This window comes from Drosophila pseudoobscura, chromosome X (genome assembly GCF_009870125.1).
Source record: "Drosophila pseudoobscura strain MV-25-SWS-2005 chromosome X, UCI_Dpse_MV25, whole genome shotgun sequence".
In the NCBI taxonomy this organism is placed as follows: domain Eukaryota; kingdom Metazoa; phylum Arthropoda; class Insecta; order Diptera; family Drosophilidae; genus Drosophila; species Drosophila pseudoobscura.
The window spans coordinates 56,961,851-56,979,997 of NC_046683.1; the positions used below are offsets into that span (position 1 = coordinate 56,961,851).

The 18,147-nt window shown below is 45.3% G+C and overlaps 6 protein-coding genes across 8 annotated transcripts; 3 read left to right on the forward strand and 3 right to left on the reverse strand.

Moving 5' to 3' along the window:
- The first annotated feature begins 751 nt into the window (after positions 1–751).
- On the forward strand, positions 752–2,198 carry Mul1 (Mitochondrial E3 ubiquitin protein ligase 1). The gene is made up of 4 exons (XM_001352392.3): positions 752–1,011; positions 1,065–1,648; positions 1,710–1,917; positions 1,994–2,198. The coding sequence occupies exons 1-4, from the start codon at positions 907–909 to the stop codon at positions 2,111–2,113; spliced, it is 1,017 nt and encodes a 338-aa protein (XP_001352428.2). The 5' UTR covers positions 752–906; the 3' UTR covers positions 2,114–2,198.
- Positions 2,147–5,324, reverse strand: LOC4812107 (FGGY carbohydrate kinase domain-containing protein). Its single transcript, XM_001352393.4, has 7 exons — positions 5,201–5,324; positions 4,790–5,017; positions 3,854–4,719; positions 3,644–3,794; positions 3,501–3,575; positions 2,405–2,623; positions 2,147–2,344 (listed from the first exon to the last, which is right to left on the reverse strand). Exons 1-7 carry the CDS (start codon positions 5,294–5,296, stop codon positions 2,195–2,197), a joined length of 1,785 nt encoding a protein of 594 aa, XP_001352429.3. The 5' UTR covers positions 5,297–5,324; the 3' UTR covers positions 2,147–2,194.
- Positions 5,325–6,161: 837 nt separating this feature from the next.
- Pop5 (POP5 ribonuclease P/MRP subunit) lies at positions 6,162–6,925 on the forward strand. The gene is made up of 3 exons (XM_001352394.4): positions 6,162–6,265; positions 6,326–6,563; positions 6,617–6,925. Exons 1-3 carry the CDS (start codon positions 6,186–6,188, stop codon positions 6,794–6,796), a joined length of 498 nt encoding a protein of 165 aa, XP_001352430.2. The 5' UTR covers positions 6,162–6,185; the 3' UTR covers positions 6,797–6,925.
- Positions 6,816–8,486, reverse strand: Papst2 (PAPS transporter 2). The gene is made up of 4 exons (XM_015188074.2): positions 8,352–8,486; positions 7,375–8,277; positions 7,134–7,315; positions 6,816–7,077 (listed from the first exon to the last, which is right to left on the reverse strand). The coding sequence occupies exons 2-4, from the start codon at positions 8,212–8,214 to the stop codon at positions 6,921–6,923; spliced, it is 1,179 nt and encodes a 392-aa protein (XP_015043560.1). The 5' UTR covers positions 8,215–8,277; positions 8,352–8,486; the 3' UTR covers positions 6,816–6,920.
- Positions 8,487–8,677: 191 nt separating this feature from the next.
- scaf6 (SR-related CTD associated factor 6) lies at positions 8,678–14,474 on the forward strand. 3 transcript variants are annotated; one of them, XM_002135269.3, is made up of 13 exons: positions 8,678–8,855; positions 9,005–9,175; positions 9,234–9,610; positions 10,520–10,682; positions 10,958–11,030; positions 11,549–11,623; positions 11,885–11,961; positions 12,025–12,223; positions 12,288–13,379; positions 13,438–13,605; positions 13,683–14,000; positions 14,065–14,236; positions 14,311–14,474. In XM_002135269.3, exons 1-13 carry the CDS (start codon positions 8,834–8,836, stop codon positions 14,407–14,409), a joined length of 3,006 nt encoding a protein of 1,001 aa, XP_002135305.2. In that variant the 5' UTR covers positions 8,678–8,833; the 3' UTR covers positions 14,410–14,474. The 3 variants fall into 3 exon arrangements, 2 of the variants coding, with proteins under 2 accessions (XP_002135305.2, XP_015043562.1); XM_015188076.2 differs by lacking the exons at positions 8,678–8,855; positions 9,005–9,175; positions 9,234–9,610; positions 10,958–11,030 and having other exon boundaries at positions 10,528–10,682; positions 14,311–14,449; XR_004470004.1 differs by lacking the exons at positions 10,958–11,030; positions 12,288–13,379; positions 13,438–13,605; ... (1 more) ...; positions 14,065–14,236; positions 14,311–14,474 and having other exon boundaries at positions 12,025–12,077.
- On the reverse strand, positions 14,412–17,592 carry beg (malonyl-CoA-acyl carrier protein transacylase beg). Its single transcript, XM_001352398.4, has 2 exons — positions 16,714–17,592; positions 14,412–16,622 (listed from the first exon to the last, which is right to left on the reverse strand). Exon 2 carries the CDS (start codon positions 15,612–15,614, stop codon positions 14,487–14,489), a length of 1,128 nt encoding a protein of 375 aa, XP_001352434.2. The 5' UTR covers positions 15,615–16,622; positions 16,714–17,592; the 3' UTR covers positions 14,412–14,486.
- Between the last annotated feature and the right edge of the window lie 555 nt (positions 17,593–18,147).

An 18,147-nucleotide genomic window follows, 5' to 3' on the forward strand; every position in this document is an offset into this window, starting at 1 on the left:
CTACAATGTGGTTTGGTTTGGAAATGGGCGCTCACTACTCTTCTCAGCTGATCAAGTCGATTGCATGTATCGAAAAATCGATATATCAAGTAAGGTTATTTTTAATAATAAATGTAATGTTTTGTCATGTATTTCTTCTAGTGGGTTCTTTTTTGTTTATATTTTCCATAATTTCTATTACTTTAAAAAAAGGTAAGCAACGGCAAAAATCATTCCGCCTATCACAAAAAAATACTGATATTTTTTCAAAATACTGTTGATAATGGTAACATGACATTAGACTGTAGACTTCAGGTCAATTTATTAACAAAACACAGAAGACTCAACAGTGTAACCATACAGAATTCACACCTGGTGACACTTTCCTGCTAGCAAACTTTTTTTTCGGATCGGAGTACTAGGCTCAAAGTAGCTCAGTTCTTCAACTGATGATTTGGCAAATAACCAGACGACCGGAAAACGAAGCGAGAGAAACCTACTTCGGCAAAAGGCAAGCCAAAGAATACCGTTATATTGTACTGGCTGGCAGCAAAATTGCTTTCCTAAAATATGCTTTCCAAAATATCTCCGTTTTTGCAGATAATTAGTTTGCAGAGTTTAATGTCATGTGGCCATTATCACACAAAAATACCGATATATTTTTCAAGCTACTCTGTGGATAATTACAAAAATATGTAGTTGCCATGTAACAAAACGTGTAGCATCTGGTTGGTAATATTAATTTTATGCATTTTTGTTGACAAAACCATATCAAATAAATTATCCAATAAAGAATAAGTCAAAATATCAGAATATTGTAAAAAATTGATTCATTTATCTTATCAAATTATGTGTTCAGTGCTTGGATCTTAGCTAGCTAGTAGTATTACACCGAATATTAAAGTCAAGTAAAAAATATATCCAAAAATGGATATTCTAAACGAATCTGTTGCTCTCGGCGTCGATTTAATTATTTTAGGCATCTGCGTACGTGAATATATGTACAACAAGAGGGTTGCAGGACTATTAAAGGTAGGAGCACGTTTTTGTCATCAGAAACAGCTGTTTTCATTGGTATTACGTAGACTGCACCGCAATACAACATCGATGGAGATCTCAAATCCATTGTTGAACGGCAACAGACCAAAAGTATACCATATGCGGTGATCCGGGGTACTGTCACGCCCATTGGCGTGCCCCTGCGCAGCTCGCTGGTTCCCAGTGTCAGCGGAGTGCTGCAGATTGTGAAGCTCCACGAGCACCGGATATCCCGTGGCTTTTCCGGCTTGTGGATGGAACAGTGCAAGCTTCTGCATAAATCTACCAACGAGATGCCCTTCGAGTTGCGCAGTCAAGAGCATGGCGTGGAGATTTTGGATGTCCTGAACGCAGCTGTTCTTGATGTGGACGTTGTCTACGACAGCTACGAGCCCTCTACACTCTCCGCCTTTGACCACATCTTCGGATTCTTCAGTGGCGTACGACAAAAAGGCATCCAGACCACGGAGGAAGTTCTGCGCGAGGGCAGCTTCCTGACAGCCATCGGAAAGCTAGAGCTGGATGGAAACTCATTGCGTATGCAACCTTCACCGGAAGGAGGACTATTTCTGACCACCGCCACAAAATCTTCCCTCATTAAGCGGTTTGAGGACGCCAAATGGACATGGATGTAAGTCGAACGCAACCTCAATTGACTTACATCTTTAACACACACTTTAATCACACTTCAGATTAAAGATTGCTTTTTGTGGCGCCGTATCAGCTTTCCTAATCGGCCTCATAGCAAGGAAAATATATCGCAAGAAAAAGCAGCAGAAAGAGGAGGCAAGAATACACAACCGCCTGGAAACAGAGCGTCGCGAACGCCGTAGCCGCAGTCGTCCCCTCACACTATCCGAAGATCAGCTATGCGTTGTCTGCGTAACAAATCCCAAAGAGGTACGTGGATGCAATACAGAAAACTCTGTAATAACATTTACATCATAATCAATAACATTGCGACATTGTCTTTCAGATAATTTTACTGCCCTGTGGCCATGTGTGTCTATGCGAGGACTGCTCTCCCCACATTGCCACTCACTGCCCCGTGTGTCGCGGCAAAATCGTGTCCAGATCCGCGGCCTTCATCGCTTAGACATACAGACAAAAATCAGAAATCACGTGTACCTATGCAATGTAAAGCATATATTACAAATTATTATAGTGTTGACAAATTTTAACGATCCTCTCCGTTCATAATGCTCCTGTACTGCCGCTGATGCTCCAGCAGTCGAAGAAACACCTTGTACTTGCGATTGTGAAACTCCAAAGTCTGGCTATTAGGCTCCATTAACTGCCCAGTGCCACCCATGGCTTTCGAGGCACTCTGTAGAAATGGAGAACCTTATTTTGTTGACACATTGGGTAGGATATTTGTGCCACTCACCTCGACACTATCAAAGTGGCCAGCGGCTGCAGCTCCAAGGGCAGCAGCTCCCACCAAAACCATTTCCTGTTCATCCGGTATCAGAGCGGGCAAGTTGCAGATGTCGGCATGGCATTGCACGTACAGCGGATTCTTGGCCAGACCGCCACAGAACAGGAGCGTTTGGAACGGTGCCCGCTTGTGCTGGTATAGGTTTTCGATGATGTGACGCGTTCCGTACTGAAACAAAATATTGTATTAGAAGAGCAGGAACGTTGTGAGCCACGGCAAGGTCCGCCTCTCTACTTTTATACCCGGTACTTAGGCGGAATATACATATGTGAGCTTTTGATTTACGTAACTTATACAATATTTTGCATACGTAATTATACGTTTCCGCTGGAACTCTCTCTATGTCTCCCTTTTGGTATCGCTGTTCTTTAAAGTGACAAATTTAAACTTTCGAATCTCATCGCGGACTCTTTGAATTTTGCTCGCTTTTGTAATAAGAGGTGGGAAAAACATAGAGAGAAAGAGTGGAACTAGTAGTGGTTATTTTCTAATGCTAATTTTTGCACTTCGTTTATCCTCTCTTCACCTAATGCATTATTTTATTATGACTTTTTATCTGTTTCCATTTTTCCTCCACTGTTTTTTATTCCGCTATATCTGTCTCTCTCTGTTTCACTTTTCACACCAACACCTGAATACATCTGTTTCTATCTCTTTCACACCAACATCCTTTTAGCTTTAATAATGATATGATAGGTGTGATCATTCTCTGTGGTTCTGCGCTATCGGTTTTCTCGTGTCATCAAAATTGTGTGTGCCACAGACTTCGCTCTTTAGGACGTTGCAAAATCTGGACACCAACTTGTAACAGTGTAATATCACAGGGGTCTGCACACAAAATTTAACTGATCTATCCCTTATAGTCTCTGATATCTAGATATCACACAAGACAGACAGACAAAGATAGCTATATCGACTCGGCAATTGATGCTGATCAAGAATATATATGTGTATTTTATGGGGTCGGAAATCCTTTCTTCTGGCTGTTACACACTCCAAAAAACTAAAATATTATTAAGCTTTTCGCGTACCGGATAGTACTTACAGCCAGGGCTTGAATGTAGGACAGATATTTTATGGCCAGAGATTCGATTCCACGAGTCATATCCAGGCCCGTGATCTGTGAAGAACCAATTGGCATTACGATGTGTTAACTGTATGATCAACTCCAGATTCTAGGCCACCTACTATGCCTCGCAGTGTGGGATCGGCCACGGGCGAACGATTACCGTGCAGATCCGGCCAGACGTGCACATCCTGGGTGAGACAACCCACTTCGCTAAGGCCACGGGCAGCTGCCAGCTCAGGCAAAAGCTGATTCAGATGCTGGTAAATATTTCTGCAAGATATCATGGAATTATAATTGATTAACTTTTAACATAATGTACTCATACATACTTATCTGCCCCCAGCGATTCCTTGAGTTCGACGTAGGATTCGTGAGACTTCAGCACATGATCCAGCAGATGACCGGCAATGCTCTGGCCGCCTTCGTTAAGGAAGTATCCAGGTATAATGGCGTCCTGGTAGGGACCCCAAATGCCTTTGGCAAAGCAGGCCTCTCGAGTGATGCTCATGTGGCAGGTGGAGGTTCCAGCTATCAGGGCCATTTTCCCCTGCACATCGTCGGCATCTTCAGAGCTACCAGCACGGCAGCCAAACATACCCAGGGCTCCGGCATGGGCATCGATCAGCGAAGTGCTGACCACAGTTCCCACAGACAAGCCCAGATCCTCGGCAGCGCAGGCAGAGAGGCCCTTGCCCACGCGCTTGCCAGGCGGCTGGACATCGCTGCCGAGCTTTTCAAAATTATTTGAAGTCAACTCTTGCAGTCCCGCGCCACAGAGGAACTCCTCATTCCAGCTATTGGCCGCAGCGTCATAGTTCCACTTGCAGACAACCGAGCAGAGGGATCGGGTGTCCACGCCAGTAGCACGCCAGGTCAGAAAATCGGGCAGATCGAAGACTCGCCAGATGCTGCCAAAAGTCTTGGACAGATTCCGTTTTAGCCACAGAAGTTTTGGCACCTCCATCTCGAGGGAGACCTGGCCCCCAACGTACTGCAGCAGAGGGTGCTTCTTGGCATTGATCTCTGCCGTCTCCTTATCGGCCCGATGATCCATCCAGAGAATGACATTCCGCTCCTCCTCACCAGACTTGCTGACTGTCAGCGGTAATCCGTTCAGGCCCAGGACGACCAAGGAGCAGGTGGCATCGAAGCCAATGCCCTTGACTTGTGACTTTTTGACACCAGCAATGACATGCTGTAAAATCGGGATAGGTTAGGTTAATCTAATCTCTGCCAAAGGTTATCAAATGAGGCGCCTTTATTACCTTGACAACCTTACAGATTGCAGACCAAATGTCTTCGGTCGATTGCTCGTAGTAGTCGGGCTCCGGCGTCCACGTCTTGATCTCTTGCACCGCCTGTTCCACCACCCGGCCATTGGCTGCCACCAGAGCCGCCCTTGCACTGCCCGTGCCCACGTCTACACCCACAAAGTACGACGACTGCGTCTGTTTGGACATTTTCTTGCTGCCTTTCCAGCTGCTTTCAATTACCTTTGCGGTCAAATAAATGTTATATTAATGGATTGCACAAAACCGAACCCGACGACAGTCGACCGCAAACTGATAACAAATTTGATATGCGAACGCTGGAAGCTACAAAATCGTTTATACTTATGAATGTAGGAAGATGTCTGTGTAGTTGTTTATATGGAGACGCGTCTCGGGACCATTTACCGGTTTGTAAAGATCTTGCACAGTAAAGAAGCTTAACAGCTGGAAAACTTGACTGAGATGCCCTTTGCCACCCTTCCAGCCCTTTTGGCAAAACATTTTGACAAAAATATCAATCTGAAGCCGGATTTGTATTAAAAAGCACACCTGATTGTTTCCAAACAGGCCAACGCTAAAGTCGTGTTTTGCTCTTGTTTTACTTCCGCAAAGGTGTGTGTTTATCAACACATGCAAATTAGTTAAGTTGTGTGCGTCGGCCCAACAACCCAGAAACACACCTTACAAGTCACTCTTCAACAAACAACAATCGAAACAGCGGCTCTAGTTTTCATTCAAATATTTAAATGTAACCGAACCTCCTCTCTCGCTCTGAAGATCGCAGTTCCATATGCTCGATTAATATCGTTTTTCAGCTGTCTGGCAGCTCTCGTCAAACGGAGCATTTTAAAAAAATCTATTCACAAAAAATAATAGATCGGCGGAAGAATAAACCCTGTGGGCATCGAACGATTGCAGTGAGGTTAATCACTAGAAAGCAACTAATACTATATGTATACATATTACCACTGATAACGTTAAAAACTTGTTGATAAACGAGATTTACAGATAGGTGACGTACTTTACTTTGATAGTGGCTGCATTTAGTTCATAGTCAAACACCGGAGATAGGTAGGTCGTCGAGATAGTTAAAAAATATTTGTTTACGAATTATTCGTATGCAACGATACTTTGTATTTTAGCATGTCTGGCAGCGCCATTTCATCAATCTATTAAATTTCATTTTTAACGTTATATAGAAATCCAATAAAAGCAAGTATTAAGAATACCGGTAAGTAGAAAGTAGATTCATTAATTGGGTAAAATTATGTGGATGGCTAAATGTTCTATAAAGTTAGTAATAATCCTCGGAATATCAAAAACGAGGAATATGTAAAATAGAACTTGAATTCGTAAGTATATTTACGGTATATTTTGTAAATTAGACGGTATGTTTCGGAATATTTCTGAGGGTCGGACGGTATATTTTATCGATAAGTGGCAAGACGGCATGGTTCGAATCAAAAATAGGTAAATAAATGTATTAAACAAATAAAGATGGCTTTCAATAAAGGTATTTTACTCAACCAGATACATAGCGGTGCAAATTGTGCCCTATACACCCACGCAGACCCTCCGTCTGAACGATCACAGTCTAGCCAAGTGCCTGCTGCAGAATGTGGAGAAATACTATGGCGTCTACGGACTCGGCATTATAGAGCATGGATTTCGTGTAAAATATTGCAATGAACGCACCAAAATAGCCATTATACGCTGTCTGCATCGTGGCCAGCGTTTCGTGTCGAGCATGCTGCCGCTGATTACTCTGGTAAGTAAAAAATCAAATTATTTGAAACATGGCCCCACACTTTGAAGTTTCAGATAGGCGACGTGCGAGCCAAGTTCCGCACTCTATACATTGGCGCCACAATCATACAGTGCAACAAGTTTATCATCAAGCATCAGAAGCAGTTCCTGGATCGCGTGATGGGACAAGTGGAATCTGCCAAGGAACGGCAGGATCTGTTCAAGCGCGTAATGGAGTTGGACATGGATAGATAGAGATTAATTAAACTAGAAGCTGATTTGTATAGTATATAATTAAGTAATTGTAGTACATAGCTTTCTTATAGAAAGCCGTTGTTCCGGTTTGACTAAAAACTAGTGCATATTTTTGGTATTCAAATTATACTTCGACGAGGAATTTTCGACTTGGTGACCGTGCTAGCCTGAAGCCGAATTGCTTAAACCTGGAACGGATGTCCGCAAACGTCAGTTTGTTCTTTTTGCTGTAGACGTTAAGATAGATGCCGAGCACAACTATCAGACCAGACCAAAGATATCTGGATGAAGAAATATGATGAGTAGGGAGAAAACCAGAATATTCAATGCTACTCACTGCACAGTGAAGGGTTTGCTGAAGAGCACAAAGGAAAAAGCGATGGTCACAGCCTTTCGTGCGGTTGTCACGGTGGCAGCTATAGGCGCACCGCTGCTTCTTACCAGCGCCAATACAAATTGTATGCCCAAGTAGCCGGACAGGCTGAACAGGAACCCGTAACCGAAGGTTTGAAGGGGATGCTGAAACGATTGATATAATAATAGTATATGATGTAGTAGTGAAGACGCCTTATACTGACCTCCAAGCAGAAGGCGAATCCACTGAAAAAGTTTCCCGTGACCAGCATGATTACAAACAGATAAACGAAACCCAATCCGTACGAATAGAAGACCACCTCGCTGCTAGGAGCCTTGTGCTCTTTCATGGCCTTCTCCTGGACATTGCCGATCGCCGCATCACACAGCAGAGCTCCCGAAATCATAGCAACTCCCAGAAGATTAAAGTTGGGCGTCATCTGGGAATCGGCCAGGGTGAACCATGCCAGACCGATGCACATGCAGGAGGCGGCCGCAAAGTCCAGCGGGCCATATCGCTTGCCCTGTATAAGGATGCTGCCCACAAGCACTGGAATTAGCTTGCAGCACTTGAAGATCACTTGGGTGGGATAGTTGAGGTAGCCCAGGCTCGAGTTGGACAGGCCCATGGTGCCCAGGGTTAGAGCAGCCAGAACTAGGTAGGTTTTCATGGGAATGCAACGTGGCGCCGGCTCAACGTTCCACAATGAACGTCGACCCGATCTGTAGGCCTCCAGGCGGCGTTCCACCAAGCCGAAGCCAATGTAGTAGCCGAACTGGACGAGCGTGAGGAACCAGCCAAAAGGCTTGAATCCCTCTACCGTGAAAATGAGTTCCTGCAGATACCCATATAGGATGTAGAGTATAAAGACGCCCGCACAGCTTAGCAGAAACTGCGTTGTTTGATTGTAGTGTGTCAGATCAAAGCACAGGATCCGCAATTCCGGCGGAAGCTCCGATGATGACGACTTTCTCGTCAAGGTCGGAGAATTCGATGTCGGAGCCTGCTGCCCACTCGCACTCCCGTTGATGTTGATAACGCTTCCGGCTTGACCGTCACCCATTCTGTTCAGTCGAAGATTGTGTCTGTATCACAGAGTTATGTGCTGCGCTTGCCGCGTAGATTACTGCCACGCAATGTGAGGGATTCCACGTTTACAAGATTGATTTGACATGCCGATCTTTAGGTTACATCATTTACCCACAAGTGTGCAGATTCCGCTACATTGAAAAAAGACTCTTCAACTAATTTTACACTCGAGGCATTTGTTTACGTTGTTTTTAGTGTTTCTATTGCCCAAAAAAGGTAGTGGTGATATCGATATTACTATGCATCCAGTCGATAGTATCGATGGCAGAACTGCTCTCTTCAAATCGGTTAAGGCTCTCTTTTTCGCTCTCTTTGAATCGGGCATGGGTAGCAACAGCATGAGTCCCATTCTAGAGCTGGTCAATATATCGATATACTTTCATTGTTTTTAGTGTTTCCATTGAGAAAAAAGTAGTGGTGATATCTATATTTCTGTACGATAGTATCGATAGTCGACCATCGATTGTAAACATGGCGTCGCAAATTGCAACAAAACAAGAAGAAGATCTAGGTGAAAAGTGCCGCTGAAAAAACGCAAGAAGTAATGAATTTAGTCATTTGCAAGAAAGTTTGATAGTAAAAACTGCAACAAGATGGATGGACAGCCGCCAAGAGGTAAATACTGGCCTGAAGAGGCTCGCCGGTCGGATGGGGGGATCACACGGCGCCCAGTCAGACGAGTTCTAGCACACACACACACACACGCCCGTCTAGTGATTTATGGGCTCAGCTCACATTTTATATACAAAATTGCCTTCTTTCAGATGCCAATTTACGCAATATAATAGATAAACTGGCCGAGTTCGTAGCGCGCAATGGGCCCGAGTTCGAAGCAATCACCAAACAAAAGCAGCAAAACAACCCAAAATTTGAGTTCCTGTACGGAGGCGAGTTTGCAAACTATTATCAATTTCGTGTAGCAGCCGAGCAAGCATGTGAGTGGAGAGAGCCTCTTTTTTAGTAGTCGACGTTCTGACGATTGCCGTTTCCCAGTGCTGAAGCAACAAGGCGTTCCATTACAACTGCCAGGGGGCCCAGCGTCCGGACACTATCTTCAACATCCGCCGCCGATGCAGCAGGCACAACCACCTTCCCACTACGCTCCACCAAATAACCAGCAACAGCACCCGCCCGCTCCAAACAATCTGCACGAGAACGCACAAGACAAGATGCAACAACAGCAGCAACAATCACCGCATTTATGGCCGCCGAACAATGCCGGACCCGGAACGCCGACAAAAAATCAGCCAGCCAACGGCCCGCCACTTACCCTGAACCTGACGGCCCAACTGGATGCCATCAAGATGCAGCAGAACACACTGCGGGAGCAAATCAAGCAATCTGAAGCGAATCTCTCTGCACAGCATACGGTAAATTAACATTGATAATGCGGTCTGGTAGTGGGCCAGAGATCTATATATATATATATGTATGTATTGTTGCAAGCATTTTTCAAAGAGATCAGAACGTACAGAGTGTGTACGGAAGGGTACACTGCTTCCCTACTGTAATTCACAGCCAATCAATCTCACTTGTTTTTCAAAAGTCTGAGTCTGAGTCCCAGATACGGATCCTCAATATTAAATGATTTATTACCTCTTTGGAGATGAGATCTCTCAATATTGCTTCCTAACATACGAGTATGGCAATGGCATGACTTATATGACGGTCTCTTTTGTAAAGTTTCCGAAGTTTTTATTAACTTTTGTAAAGGATAGCCCGAAAAGTCGTTTGATCATTTGAAGCTCTGTGAAGTGTTTGGCTATACCGTCCGTATGTTTCCTTCGTTTTCCGGCGAACTTCATCAACTTGTGGGCTGCTTACTTTCTTATACCTTTACTGTCACTGTTTCGGTCTCTATCGATCTCCCCTCTCTGTATTTATTCTGCAAGTGTGGATGCGTTCCAGTGTTCTTTCAGCTTTACTCAAATACATTCTCTATATTGTTTTCATTTTGATTTAACTATTGAATTAACAATCTACAATCTACAATGCTACATTAATTTTTGCTTTATTGTATATTTTTTGAAACATAAACAAAAAAAAAATAATAAAAAATACTCTTCATACCAACTGACAAAAAAACAATATATAAAAAAACACCCAAATTCAAATTTGTTTAAAACGAAACTATCGTTTCCTTGTCGAACCGCAAAAATATACCTTTGTGTGCCCAAAAAAACAATAAACAAAACAAAACAAAAATATGTCCAAACTGATACCAAACCTACGAATTCGAACTAAAATCGCAACACCACCAACCAAATGAAACCCTATAGGCGCTGATGTCACAAAAGACGAAGCAGATCGAGGAGGCAATCGCGACTGCGCAGACGGCACAACTGGAGCAGCTGGCCGGCGAGCAGGGGATTGTTCTTCGTGATTTCGATGGAGTCCTGCAGCCGATCATCGATGCATGCACCAAGGACAGCATCTCCGCAGGTAAATATGAGTGTGCGGTGGCCAGGCGGCTCCGGCAGCTCGGCCCGCATGCAATTAGATTCTCCATTACTGATATTTTTCATAGATGATAAGCTAGCGAAAATGTATGCTCCATATGCACACACGTACACACAGACACACACTTAATGATCCATACAAAGAAATTTTTAATCAATTTAAATATTTGATATATGTATGTTTTTTATAAATTATTAACTTATTAATGCCCAGTGACAATGACAATATGAGTAACCTGTTTGATATTGCAATTTTAGGCAAGAACTGGATTTTACAGCATTCAACCGACAGCGCAAAAATCAATGTCGTTTTACAATATCTTTTAAAGAAGTATGCCTCAGTTTATATAATTAATGATCCTCCACATGTATTAATGAAATTGTGTTTCTTTCTTTCAACGAGTGAAAATATTAACGAGACAAAAGATGATCGATTCAATTGAGCGAGCGATTGCGAGAGACTCCCCCAGAGAGCCTCGAGATTGATTCGTTGCTTATGATTATGATTATGATTATGATTCGATGATAGTTATGAGATCTGATCTGGAATTCTAGACCATAGTTAGGCCAACACACACCACACACAATAGCACACACAGAAAACAAACCAACCTCCCCACCCATATATCATTTTATTTAAGGAAGCTTATCTTTAACACACACCAGACCCCAATCATCAGTAAAACAAGAGAAAACAAAACCAAAAAAGAAGAAATAATACAAAAAAAAAGGACCCAGACTAACACAACAATATTCACAATACATGCACAACAAAATCATTTTGGAAAATGTTGTTGTGCATACAGAAAACTAGAAAAATATGTTTTTCGTTTGTTAATTTATTTTTAGGGCTTTGGTCAATGGTTCAACGTTTCAGCAAAAATTGCATCTTATATATTTAGTTAATGATATACTCCACCATTGGTAAGTTCGCCCAATCAACCTTAAGTATGTTAAACACACCCAAAACTGTGAGAGCCAAGCAACAGAGAGCCACAATTCAGCTTTGTTACTTAGCTTACACAGCGGCTGGACAGGACGGAACCGAAAGGGACGGGGCTAGACGACAGACGGCAGACACATATACAGATACTGATACAGACACCCACTGGACCGTTGACATGAGACATGTGTGTGTGTCATCGCCAGGATATATGTTGTTTAAGCGTCACGATATATTTACAGCATGCGCAAAAACATCAACGACTTGAAGAACAGCCTAGAGAACGTCGTCATACCGATGTTCTGCAGCGCAGATCTAAGTATGTATAATAAAGATTATTCGTTTTTAATTTGAATATTAACTTTCACCTTTTCCCCTATAGTCGCAAGCATGGATCAGCGCCAGAAGCTCGCCAAGCTGCTGTCCCTGTGGGAGTCCAAGGCAAAGTTTTTTGATGCTTGCGTCATCTCGAAGCTGCAATCGCCAGACTCGTCCATGCAGGAGTACAAAACAAATCTGCAGAACTCCCATCACGATATAGCAGCCAAGTTCACACAAAACACCAAGGCCACCCTTGACAAGTGAGTACATCCCCCAGAATGGTTTGAAGTGTAATTTTCAAACCTTTCGATGTCTCCTTTTTAGCTACCAAAAACAGCATCAGATATTTATCCAACATGCCAGCCAGCAAATTGCACAATTTGAGCCACAAAGGCAGCAGCTCGAACAACAACTGATGGCAGCACAAAAGGTACAACAGCAACATCAGCTCCTTCAACAACAGGTCGCCGGAACGCCACAGAAGAACATACCATCGTTAATGTCCCATCGGTTAATCATGCCCGGAGAGCATGAACACATGAATACGCCACCACCGAATGAGGCACCGCATCCTCAAGCTGGTAACAACATATATGCAGGTGCCAATTTCCACCAGCAGCAGCAACAACAACAACTGCCCCAGCAGTCGGGTAATCATTTCGGAGATCCACGGGGACCAAACTTTTTCATTCCGGACATGTCGAAGCCGCCGCCAGGCTTTGCAGGGCCTATGCACTTGCATGGACAGGTGGCAGCGGCCCTACAGCAGCAACAGCAGCAGCAGCAACAACAACAGCAGTATGGACAAATGCCCGGACAGGGAGCTAATAATGAGCCTCCCGTTGATCTGGGCGTGCTCAATGCAGCCATTCAGGCTGTGATGCAGCTGCAGCATCAACAGCAGCGGCATCCCGACGAGCCCCAGCAAAATCCACAACAACTTCAGCAGCAAATACCACAACAGCTTCAGCATCAAATCCCACAGCTCCAGCAGCAGCAGCAACAACTAACCGGATATCCACAAAGTTTGCGACAAGCCCAAGGAAATGTCGATCCAAATGCAGTGGATTTGGATGCGCTAAACGCAGCTATTCGAGCGGTTATCACACAACATCCGGATGACATTCATGCGGAGCAAAAGCACCATTTGGAAGATGGCCAACTCCTGCAGCATCAGCAAGGTGAAGGTGAAATGATAGATCCTGCCGTTCTGGCCGAGCCACAGATACCCACAGCGCCTTATTACGACTTGCCCGCCGCTCTAATGGTTCCCCTCATACGGCTGGAGGACTACAACTACAAGTCACTGGATCCAGCGGACATACGGGTTCCAGCACCGGCGCCGCAAAGCGAGCGCCTGACGAATGCACTGAATGCTTTCTATGCGGCGCCTTCCCACGATCGGCCAAGGGATAAGTAAGTGCTGTACACTTAGACTCTTAGACATGGGATTCATTATGCTTTCGTCTTCCAGTGAGGGTTGGGAGAAGCTAGGCCTGTACGAGTACTACAAGGTGAAAAACGGGGCGCGCAAGAAGAAGGAAGAAGACATCAAGGAAGGCATAAGGGAAAAGTCACGCTCGCCCAGTCCCATTGTGCTCGAGAAGCCACAGCCCAAGAAAGGCAATAAGCGATGCTATCGGTTGGTTATTCGCAAATATACCTCTAGATTTAAGTCATTATAGAATACGATCGATTCTCTTGAATTTTCTTATCTAGTTCACAGAGTCGCAGTCGCTCCCCAGTGCATACACCTCCGCGTCGTGAAAGGACCCGCTCACGGTCGAGCTCCCGCTCAGTGGAGCGGACGTTAACGCCACCACCGCACCGCAATCGTACTGGGGGCGGAAACGGTGCCAGCGGTCGGAAAGGTCGCAACCGATCTCCGCGGCATGAACGTGAAAACAACAGCAATAGCAATAGCAGCGGCAGCAACCGTGAGAATCGTGCTGAACGCAATAATTCCAATAGCAACAATGGCAACAACAATTCAAGGCGTGTGGATAGGGACAGATCCCCAACACCTCCGAGCTTCTTGTAAGATGATTCCCATCCTTAGTTGCATTTCCTTATTTTTAGTTTATTCTTCTGTGACTTTCAGGGGAAGCAACTTTCCCAAGCCGCAGGAGTTCATTGAGGAGACTAATAAAGGCCATCAAATGCTGATGAAAATGGGATGGGCGGGCACCGGAACTGGCTTGGGCTCAAAGAATCAGGGTATAGATGCGCCCATCTCGGGCGGCGAAGTGCGCGATCGTCGCGACATGTACAAGGTACAAAGAAGGGAAACCTGGCTAACCGTCTAAAAACCCTCGAATAACTAATCAATGATTTCTGTTTCCATCAGGGTGTCGGCAATAATCTGAACGATCCCTTTGAGAGCTTCCGCAAGAACAAGGGTGCCGCATTTGCCCATCGAATGCGCACCAGAGATGACAAAAGTTAAGATCTATTTAAACTTTTTTTTTCTGTTTCCGCTAGCAAAGAAAATACATTTTTATAAAAAGATGATTCGAATCTTATTTATGCTGAAACATTTAGGCAGGACTGTGCGGCCTTGGCATTGACTTTCTCAAGCACCTGGAGCAGACCTTTGCCGGGACCACACTCGAAGGTGCGCGGAAAGTCGGCGCCCTGCTTCCGTTCGTACATCTCGTGGAGTGTCTGCTCCCACTTAACGGGCCGGACGATTTGCTTTGGCAGCTGGACTAGAATGTTCCTGGCATTCCGGTATGGCTTGCCGTCCACATTCGAGTAGACTCGGATGATGGGATCCTGCAGACTCAGCGACTTAAGCGCCTTGGTGAACGGTTCGACAGCGGTCTGCATGAGAGGAGTGTGGAATGCACCGCTGACAGCCAGGCGCTTCATGCGACGTATCTTCAGAGCCTTGGCATTCTTTTCGAGAAACTCCAGAGCCTCCACATTGCCGGCGACGACCTTGCAGTGCGGGTACATGTAGTTGGCTATGCCGCAGTAGGGCGACTCCACTCCTCGGTCCAGACACCATTGTTGGGCCTTGGCGCAGGCTTCGCCCAGATTCGTATCCGGTCCATACAAGATCATGGCCATGGCTCCCGCTGCCCGATCACAGGCAGCCTGCATTGCTGTGGCCCGCACTTGGACAAGCTTCACGGCCTTATCAAAAGGCATCGCTCCGGCGTAGACCAGGGCAGTGATCTCGCCCAGACTGAAGCCAGCAGCTGCTACGCAGTTCTCAATGGCATGGGGTCGCTCTTCGCGCAGCTGCTCCAGCGCTGCCAGTGAAGACACCATCACAGCCAGCTGTGCATGCTCCGTGCGATTCAGCTTCTCACGTGGTCCCTCCAAGCAGATCTTCAGCAGATCATAGTTCAGCACTTGGTTGGCCAATTCAAATATATGCCGTGCACCCGGAAACCGCAACAGATCCTTGGCCATGCCCACATACTGGGTTCCCTGGCCAGGGAACAGCATCACACTTGTCTCCTTGGGATCGATGGCCGGCCGGCGTTTTTGGTCCATTGGCTCTGCCAGCTCGTTGAGGAGCTGCTGGCGTTTATTTGCATCTCCCAATGTTGAGGCGGAATCTGTGGTGGCTTTCGCTGCATCGCTCCTCCAACGGGACCAGCTTAGGTTGCCGAAAACTCGTGTTTTTCTTACGGCTAACATTTTGTACAAAAATTATTTATTATGAGGCAAACAGCTGATTGTGTTTACAGCTGCAGCCCGAACAGGTGGCGCTACAGGGTTTATTGCGGTCCCTAGCGGGAACAAAAAGCACTGTATTTATCCGTTTCGCTTTCAAATGAAGAATGTCACTGAGGCTGTGCTGGAGGCCTATTCATTTATGTTGCTATGCTAATAAATTCGGCATTAGTCATGACTCAACCAATCGTAGTATTCGTGCTGACTCAGAGTGACTCCCCACACTCAGGCCCCAGTTGACCATATTTGTGGATTTGTTTGTGAAAGAGTATTTAATAGCCCCCACCATCGGTTGCGATCCCTGGAAAGGGTTTCTAATTTGAAACACGATCGTTTCCTAAGGAAATGCCAAAGTTTTTTGAACTCATGTGCACTGAGAAACCCTTCTTCGCATGCCACACAAAAGGAAAAAAGGAAGATAGCAAAGGTGAACGACAATCTCTGCGAAGAAGGCGAAGCCGAAGCCAAAGCCAAAGCCGCCGGCAAAGTCAGACACGACACTGAAGATGACGTGACGCACCACTTTCGCCCTCAGTTCAAAGAACAGGCCATCAGCATCAAAACAAAAACACTAGCTCACACGCTTGGGTCTTCTCTTCTCTGCTCTGCTCTGTCCCTTCCAGGTCGCAGTCCCAGTCCCCATTCCTGAACTGAACCTCTGATGCTTCCCCTTCTCGGAATACGAAGCGACATTCCCTTTTCATTTCTTGTTGCCAAGGAAGGACCAAGCCAATGCTCGTCTAGACTGCACGAATATCGGAATCAGATTCGGCACCGGCGATGGCTATCTCTACGAGTATTAGAACGAGAACCAGTTTTGGAATTCGTATTCTTAAATTTCGGCTGTTGGGCAACGGCAAATGATGATGGGGGGAGACAGGCGGGGTGCGTGCCCAGGTATGCCCAAGCATGTAGGCTGCTTGGAGATCGTTGACATGGTGCGCAAGTGCCGGTGGCGTTTTCTGGCGGCTTCTGAAATCAGGTTGTGAAATTGTATTTATGAATGAGAAGAGCTGCTGGACAGATTTAAAATACAACAACATAAAACTAATGAAATGCATACTTTAGCCAAAGGCCAAACTATTCGACCACATTCCTCCCTCCACAAGTTTTGCACATTCTCGGCTAGCCTCAAAATTTCGAGACGAACGTGCCTTTACCGTTAGCTCGATTAAGTGACAGTAGAGACAGCGGGAAAAAATGCACATTCCGAAGGACACGGCGCGAGGCGCGGCAGCGTATTCATACGTGAGGCTAGGCGGAGAAATGCAATTGCGACTCAGCGTTGCGTATACGACGCGAGGGCCGGAGAACGTTTCCGCATGCGAGAAATGCAACGACAGGCACGGACACGGACACGAGCACGACTGCATCGATCGGGCGAGCGCCATAAAAAACTCGGCCGAAAGTGTACATTGACCGAGAGACCAGCTAAAAATACGAGTACCAAAAGAATGAACCCAAAAATTATAACGAAACAGCAATTATGAACGCACCCCTCCCTCGATTTGGATGCAAGTGAGGTGAAGACCTAAAATAAAGTCAAACGACGACGAAAGCGCGACGCGATGCGTTCCCGATGACGCTCGGACTGGGAACAACAGTTAAATGATCAATGTCAGTATAACGTCAATCCATTGATGCTACAACGGCAACGGAAAGTGAGCACGAGCACCAGCGCAAGAGAGCGCGCCGAAGCCAGCTGAGCGAAATCTGAAGTGCATGCCATTACGCATGCGTACGAGAGTGAGAGTGACATTGAAAGTGCTTCTCGCTCCGCTCTGCTCGGCTGCTACTTTGCTTCTTTTCTACAATGAAGTAACTGTAGGAGAATGAGCACGAGTGATCATTCACCTAGTATGATCTCCAGAATGCACTGCAAAAAATGAATGTTGATTTTTACGCAGTCGAGGGAAGTTCTTGGAATTGCAGAATGAATATATTTGAATATTGGTTCCTCAATTCCACAGAAGAATAGTTCTTTGAAATTTACATACAGATGAAATCATTTTGTAATAATCTATATTACTTAAGATTTCAGCAGCTGCAGCTGCACTTAACTTTGATAAAGATTAACAAGAATATTCGAAATTAGTTCTTATATGGATTTTATGGATTTCCACATCTTTAAATGTAAATCTATGAACCAAGTGTGGACAATCGCAAAAATTGAGAGGCGCGACGAGTGGAAATCCCCTAGCAACAAGGCCTTAGATATGCCAGAGGGAAACTTTCACCACCACCTGCATGTCACAACAGCTACCTCCCCCCTCCATTACAGACTCAAGGTGATAGATTAGACAGTAAGCTGTTTCCTATATCTTTATCGGCATGTGACCAATTATGGCACATATTGTGTGTAGATGAGGTTTCGTCGAATTATCGAATTATGTTGGAATAAAATACATGCTGAAGAAGTTGAGCAGTGATGGTCTTCGCGTGATGGCAGAGATGGAGGAGTCACGGTAAAGAGCGCATCCGAGTGCGCAGCCGCAAC